This window comes from Fistularia commersonii, chromosome 2 (assembly GCF_037954325.1).
Source record: "Fistularia commersonii isolate RoL2024-O1a breed Wild chromosome 2, RoL_Fcom_v1.0, whole genome shotgun sequence".
NCBI lineage: Eukaryota > Metazoa > Chordata > Actinopteri > Syngnathiformes > Fistulariidae > Fistularia > Fistularia commersonii.
In genome coordinates this window covers 1,095,905-1,103,662 of record NC_141285.1, presented here as the reverse complement: position 1 = coordinate 1,103,662, position 7,758 = coordinate 1,095,905, and the positions used below count along the sequence as shown (strand labels likewise).

Sequence of the window (7,758 nt, the reverse complement as noted above, 5' to 3'; positions counted from 1 at the left end):
ACATTTCCCATTCAAATTATCTTTAGAGTGACAATTGAAAAATATGAGCTGGGATTGTGATCATAGAAATTTGGAGACAACAAAACACTTAACGGACAGTAATGATTTGAGCTGCCTTGTAATTCAATTTTCTTTGGAAAAAATAGAACAGGTACAGTAACTGGAAAACATCTTTCACTTCTATTGTGAATGTGCCAAGACATAAAAATAATGATCTCAGGAGTTTACTTATAAAACCAAATCTGCACAACTCCCAACATTTTCAAACAGATGTATGCTTTTATTTGACAACATACACACTTTTCCTGTTCTCTTTTCAAAAACCCACAACCGTGGAGCGGAGTGTGCTAGCCTGGAACGGCAAAAGCAAGTTTTTGACGTATCGATACAGCTAGAAAGGTATTTATAAGCGTTTATTCAAAAATATATCGTATCGCTGTTTTGGACATCTCGGCAACAGTTGAATGCTCGACCAACAAATCTAATAACTGTTAACTTTTAGCTACCATGGTACAGAGAAAGACAAAATATGGAACTTGTAAAACCGATACTGTTTCAAAATAGATTTGGTCATACTGGCCCACCTTTACTTCTGCTTTAGTAGCATTACATCGTGGGTGGCAGTGTTTTAAGTACGAGAACCACAGAGCTTAGAAAAAAGAAAAAAACGAACGAGATAACTGACACGGATATACCTTACGTGTACTTATAAGCTAAACCCCTGAGCAAAAGATAGTATATAGCATCCCTGCTGTGGAGGTTGGCTTAGATTACCTATGAGAACTCGGCTCTGTATGCGCAGCTGTGCGTCCATTGCTGTTTTCATGTGAGATGCCATCACTGATATGGCTGTGTTCAAACGTTTGGGGAGTACAGTGACCACATGCGTACACCGTTTGCCCCGCGTCCTCTTCCTCTGCCTCTTCCTCTCTCACGAGACATCCGTGTTGATCCCACAGTTCGTGGCCATCAAAAACCTCGATCCCCGAGTCTCCCGTAAAGCGCCGGTACCTGCCCGGCGTAGAATCCTTGTTCGAGTTGTAAGCACTGTGAGGGCGGCTTTGCAAGGTCTCTGCTAGAACCGGGCCGTCTGCATCAGCATCGCTCGGGATAGGAATAGCAGAGGCGGGGCGGTGGGCTTCGTCCGGGGCGTCCGTGTGTGGAGGGCCTGGTTGGAGGGGCGTATAGGGAGGGGGAGGGGTCGCCGGACGATCCACTACTTCTTCATAGGGTGGCAGCAGGTAGGTGGGTAAGAATCCTTGAAAAAGAAAAAAAAAAATACAGATGAAATCAGCTATCAAATCAATGTTTGCCATTTCATTAACAAAGTAAACGTTAGCATTGGAGATCATATTGAAAGACGTCTGTAACGCGATGTTGCGAGAGAAACTTCCCTCCATATAAATCTATCTCAGCTCAACTAAACTGCGCTTCAAATATTTATTCGAATATCAAAAGCAAAGTCTGACTGGATGTTGAGCTGTGCTGATGTCGCGATTATTATTCAACTGGATCATCACTAACTGGGTGAAAACTTTTGTCTAAAAGAGCTATCAATAAAGAAAATCAATTCATGAAGGAACATCTCCAAAATCTGAACGTCAAGCCAAACATATTAAACGTATTAACATAAAAAAATTCAGCCACCGGTGCAGAACATTATGTTTGGTTGTTATGCTGTGTTGAACAGTAACATATTTCAGTTTGAGGCCTTTTTTTTTCTTTCCTATTTCGGAACAAACACATATATAAGGAGTTGCAGATCATGCGGCGGAGACAGAAGCGTCAATGCGTGGAATGCGTCGGGGGAAAGGACATGCCACACGGCTCAAGTCACAGCGGCTTACTCAGATAGAGAGGAAGCTGAGAGTTGTTGTGAGCCTCTCTGTACGCAATGAGGTTGATCTCGTTCTGCCGGCGCTGCTGCTGGAAGCGCTGTTTGGAGCGCCAGTGTTGACACACGCAGCAACATGTCAGGATAATGATCAGAGCCCATACCAGCCAGAACCCTGCAGAGGAGATCCACAGACCAACTTATTGACTCATGTATTATTGTACAGTTGCTGTGCAAGACATCTGTATATTTATAGTTCCATCTGTATATCATACTAATCACTACCTATTTACACATAATCTGCACATAACGGTTATCCACCTTTACTTGCACTAGCTGTAAAAAAAAAAAAACTGCATTTATTCTTTAATATCTATAAATACTGCACATTCTGTACATTTGCACTTCTGCTTTTTGCACTTCTGATTAGATGCTAACTACAGTTCCTTACATGTGTAATGACAATAAAGTTGATTCAATCTACTCTAATTTATTTATCACAAAGAACAATCCATCAACTTTTCATCATGTTTTTTATATGTTCTGGACTGAAGAACAGAGATGTCAAAGATGTCAAAACCACGATTACATGACTTTTGACTTTTCTCAAATTACACATCTATCATTTGAACAAATGAACCCCTATTTGGAGCCTTTATTCGGTATATATGCTTTTCCAAAATTAGGGGGATAAAGAGGTTCCCATCAGTGTCAGAGCAGGGGGATGTGGCCGACAAGGTGCCGAGTGTTTTCCTACTTCACGTCTGTGACCTCTTGAATAAAGCTCTCTTTCCAACTGTCCAGCAAAGACAGTGATATTGAAGTTCTGCACAAATTCCCGCCCCAAAAGACCAAACTTCGAAACACATCAGCAGCAGCAGCAAGACAAACTCTTGACCTGAGAGATACCGGCTCATAGGTTCCTATTTGCACCCTAATAGACAAGCAGCCTCTTCTCTCACTGTACGGGTCAGTCTATATTTATCTAAATTAAAAGGCCAGAGCATCTTTAAGATGCCATGTTTATTTTGTATTAAGATACTCTTCTGCAGCCAAAACAGGTGTAATACTGTCCTGTGTTGCACTTCATTTTCCTTCATCTAAGGAGCTAATGTATGTCAAAGTTTGAGTTAACATTAAAGAGAAGAACTGATTACCTGAAAAATAACCCAAAACATTTTGCATCCCCTTTGCTTCAAACCTTTTTTTTTCTAATTTTGAAAGTGTATGAATCAGAGTTCCCTGACCAGCGTGGATCGGTCCATGCACGATCTGGCACCGAATTTATAGACACAATCAGACCTATGTCTCCATAAAGTGTCATATTATCCCAACAAAAATCTCCCTGTGCTAGTGAAGACTGATAAAAAAAAAAAAAACAACCCATCAGTATTAGTAATAACCCTGGGCTCTCATTAATCCAGCGTTATGGTGAGTTGTATTTCTTTTTTTTTCCATAACTAGTCACACCCTTTTATTTCACGTTTCTCATGAAATTTCATGTGAAAACTGGTCCGAGGCTGGTAACGGCTGGTATAAACTGTCTGAACATAAAAATCGTGGGCTGGGAAACGCCCACTTAGAACACTGATCATCATCATTGAGTTTTAAAACAATGCTCTTTCTTTCAGCCTCCCTTTATAAAGCCAAAGCTGCTCTGCAGCATAGGGATTAACCCAGACCCGGGCATTTTACGGCCCGCGGGCCACATACGGCCCGTTTTGCTTTTTTATCCGGCTTGCCAAACTATTTTCTTTCGATGTTTCAAGAAGTATTTTCAATCAATATTGAATTTAGAAACTCCTTATTTTTTCCCTTTTGTTTAATTTTAAATGGATGATTACATACAAAATAATGCCGGTACATATATATGATCATTCATGAATTTAAAGTTGAAATCAAATGCCGAAAAATGTAAATATTTAAATTGCAATTTCCATTTTTCTCAATTTAAATGATACCTAGTGGGCCCGCGCATAAAAACCAAATAAGAAATGTGGCCCGCCAGCCAAAATAATTGCCGGATTAACCCCTCCATTGTTATTGTTGTTCTCTCAGCTGTCTATTTGTGATTGCCTTTTGCTTTTGCTATCTTCTAATTGTGCTCTATTTATATTCATATCTATTGATACTACAACTGTTATGCTGCTATGACAAAAGAATTTCCCTCTATGGTGATTAATAAAGTTTATCTTCCATTATCTTATCAAAACAGGGCTCTGGCATGTTTTGCTCAGTCTGGGCTCAGATGACAGAAAAAAATAGCCTTGCCAAGATATTTAAACAACCTGTAAATCTGCAGTGAGGCGATTTTAAAAAACAATGTCAGAAGTTGATCGATCTTCATTATCTTAGGACTAGCTCATCTCACGGTTGCCACCTTTGCATATGTAAAGCATTAAAACTACTGGACAGATATGCAACACTGGCTTTAGGGTACAAATATGTTGATCACCCCGACTCGACAGCCAATGCTGGGCTGGACAGATGATTACATGTAGATTTATCAGTGGGACCCTTTTTTTCCTACATGACTGATTGAGAAGTACTGCGTCCTGCTGCCGGACTTCTGAACAGCTGAGCTACCAAATATTGACAGATTTTTGTAGAGTTTACAATAGTTCCTTCAAAATTAACAGAGATATTCGTCACTGTTCATACTATTGCATGAGCGTGTGGTCACATATTTTGGGTTGTGACCCAAAGAAGGAGGTCTGAGATGCAAGCGTCTGGGAAGAAATCTTTTTTGTGACCATTTTAAAGTAAGAGCACAAAATGGATGTGACAAAAGTCATCTTCAAGTCATTTGTTTACATAAGTAGTCACTTAATTCTTTTCGAATAGATACATACAAAGTGAGCAAAAAATTTCCACAATTTTGGAACAGAAACATTTGAAAATGAACTAATTACAGCAATTATCAGGTCAGAATATAAACTACATACTTCTTCATACATTAAAATCTGTTTTCAGACTACCAACGGGCAGAGAAGCAGCTTGTGACAGACAGATAGGAGGTGGAGCCCTGATTCATTTGCAATCTCTGGTATGGTGCCCGACCTTTACCAAACACCAGCTCTGGGTCCTTATTAAATATCAAAGATCTATGGCTCAACACTGTTTGTTTGCAAAAAGCAAATGCACATTCTGGTATGGCTCAACACACATCTGTTGTTTTGAATATTATTCTTCATGCCTGACGACTTTTAAGAACACAGACAATAGTAGAGAGACGGTTAACTCACACCACAGTTCATAGTAATAATTGCAGCACTGTGTTTCTCCACAGCAGTGTCCAGCATCACAGAAATAGGTGTGGTTGTTTACTCCCAGACATATCAACCTGTCCTGTAAACAAAAACAATAATGCCATTGTCACAAACTGGGGAGTCTAGGAAGAATTAGAATTTACAGAGGCTTCAGAGTGCAATTCATCATATTGCAATTATGTCTTAGGTCACAATTTGACAATTTTGTTCGGAATAATTCTTCTTTTCCTTTGGGCTTTTCTCTTCAGGGGTCACCACGGTGAATCAACCCTTCTCCATCTAACCCTATTTGCCTGCCTATATGTGACGAAAATATTTCACCCTGACCCTTCGCCTAAGCGAAAGTATATGTACAACTGAGGAGTACACACTGTACAAGTGTATGATAAGATAATACTTTTTATGTTTTTAAATCTGAAGTTTGAGATTGTCACTGTTATTCAAATATTACACACTGTTATTCAAATAAATCTGATGTCATCAATGCAGTGTTCAGATGTACTTCAGCAAAAAGTAGTTGCTTGGATCCCATTTCTTTTTGTCAACTTCTAGGTGGAAGTCAGTGTGAAAAATCAGCATTGTTAAAACCTAACTTTGACAGCAAACAGAAACATCATTAAATTGATGAAGAGTCATAGTTCCTCTCAGTCTAGTTCATATGCCGGTGAGCCTATTTTCTACCTGACAAGAAATGTCCACTGCACATGACGATATGTAGTGATAATTAATTGTATCAAAAGGGATATTTTGAGTTCTGACATCTTTCAGAGTGTTAAGAGGTGTTGCGATGACACAAACTTTTAAAAGCAACGCATCGTGTTCTTCAAGTTATGTTGCTCAACGCTTAATTACACCAGATCACTTCATCCAACAACTACTTTTTGAGTTATAAAAGGGATGTTTTGCAGAGGTTTCGCCATATTTACAACATATTGGGTGCACCATTACATACATTACGAACCTGTTTGTCAGCAGCGTTATCTATTTACGTTCTAATATCAGATAAATCTTGGCATTCCTGAGCTAAAATTAGAACTAAAGCTTTATGCTTTTGCAGATGTTTGCTAACATTACACGAGCTAGCCACAATTTGTTTTCTTATCAACTGCACTGAGAACTTTTGCAAGCTTGCTATTGTGATAGTTATGAGTCTTGTCGTATATCATAATTGGACAACGACAATGGACACAAAACACAGCATTTTCACGGAAAATTAAAAAAAAAAAATCACAAAACTGCTTAGCCAGCAACCGAAGCGTAAAAGCGAGTTATTCGTGAACTCAAATTAGCTCAAGCTAACTGCCTGACTATTTAAAAGTATGTTGGCTAAAGTTAGCTTTAGCTGTTACCTCTGAGACTGTAGCTGCCGTCGCCAAAATCTCTTGCCCGGCAGTAAACTCCAACGACCCCATTGCTAGTTAGATTATCTGATACTTCTTACTCGCTTAATTGTTAATAAGTGTCACATTATGAACAAAATGTCGGCCCCTGCAGTGAACCGAAACAAAACAAGACAACTGCAGCTAAACTTCACTGTGTTTCCTCTCCTCTCCCATCCTATCACGCCATTGGTCCGATCGAGTCTGTGTCGCGGCCGCTGATTGGCTCTGACCGCTGTCTCTTTAACTCGGCCGTGAAGGCAGCAGCAGCCGTGATGATGAAGAAGGGGAGGAGGACCACAAGTAAATCTGAGAAAACAAAACTTTAACATCAAGCCTGCTGCGCGGCGAAGGTGTCGGCGATAAAACCTCACACAGCACGACTCAAGGAATGGAGAGATGATATCACTCCCATCAACAGACGAGGTCATTACATCATGACATCGTGACATCATGACAATACACCTGCAACACCTAATGTGCAAGACTGGCACCTCATCTTCTCTGCATTGTGCTTTTTTCACTAAACTACACACAAATGCAGATTTTCTATGTGGGATTAAAATCAGTTTAGAAAAAAATTGTTTTACTTTGTAGAATGTGTGTATTATTTAGTGAGCAGATTCAAGATTCAAAGTGGTCAAATGTACAGTCTGGAAACGTGTTTTCCCAATACGGTGAAATCTTATTTTGATATCATAGTGATGTCGGATAGATAGTAATAAAGAAATAATGAGCATACGGTCATAGCCTGGTGTCAACACTGCAGCGACATGTAAAAAGTATCAACAGGATGTGCAAGTGGAAACAAAGAGTGCATAAGTTAAGCTAGTACAACCCAGAGGAACAGCAAAAAAACATCTTTTGAATCCATAATAGTCAAATAAAGAAAGACACATATACCTGACATATAAACCAATTCATAACACTGAGGCGCTCCGAGATGTCTCTGTGCTCAGACTTTGTTTCAACCCCTTTCTCGCCTTTGCAAATGCAAGTGAAAATTTCATGAGGCATTGAGCGAGTCATGGTATATCCTATTATTATTTTCATATTATTATTTTTTCTTTGTCGGTCCGAACAGCTGGATGTGATCCATTTCACCCCAGGAGGCATCACCTTGTGGGCTTGTTGTTCTTTGGCGCCCTCTGTCTCTCTTCCCCCTTAATCTTCCCCGTAAGGCGCAGCCATTCCGGCCTTCCTTCCTTCCTTGACCCCAAGAACTCGGGCTGTTGTTTACGAGTGTGCTGCAGAACTACATGTTGACTGCAGACAT

The 7,758-nt window shown here is 39.9% G+C and overlaps 1 protein-coding gene across 1 annotated transcript; it reads right to left on the bottom strand.

The window, feature by feature from the left end:
* Nucleotides 1–259: 259 nt before the first annotated feature.
* On the bottom strand, nt 260–6,665 carry wbp1la (WW domain binding protein 1-like a). The gene is made up of 4 exons (XM_086163867.1): nt 6,453–6,665; nt 5,080–5,182; nt 1,848–2,009; nt 260–1,258 (listed from the first exon to the last, which is right to left on the bottom strand). Exons 1-4 carry the CDS (start codon nt 6,513–6,515, stop codon nt 771–773), a joined length of 816 nt encoding a protein of 271 aa, XP_086019993.1. The 5' UTR covers nt 6,516–6,665; the 3' UTR covers nt 260–770.
* Nucleotides 6,666–7,758: the final 1,093 nt, after the last annotated feature.

Excerpts from the sequence above, each read along its gene's own strand:
- wbp1la (XM_086163867.1), bottom strand. The coding sequence starts at position 6,515 with ATGGGGTCGTTGGAGTTTACTGCCGGGCAAGAGATTTTGGCGACGGCA. Across the intron at positions 5,183-6,452 it reads CGGCAGCTACAGTCTCAGAG|GACAGGTTGATATGTCTGGG; the intron begins GTAACAGCTAAA and ends TTTTGTTTACAG. Across the intron at positions 2,010-5,079 it reads TTATTACTATGAACTGTGGT|GGTTCTGGCTGGTATGGGCT; the intron begins GTGAGTTAACCG and ends TCTCCTCTGCAG.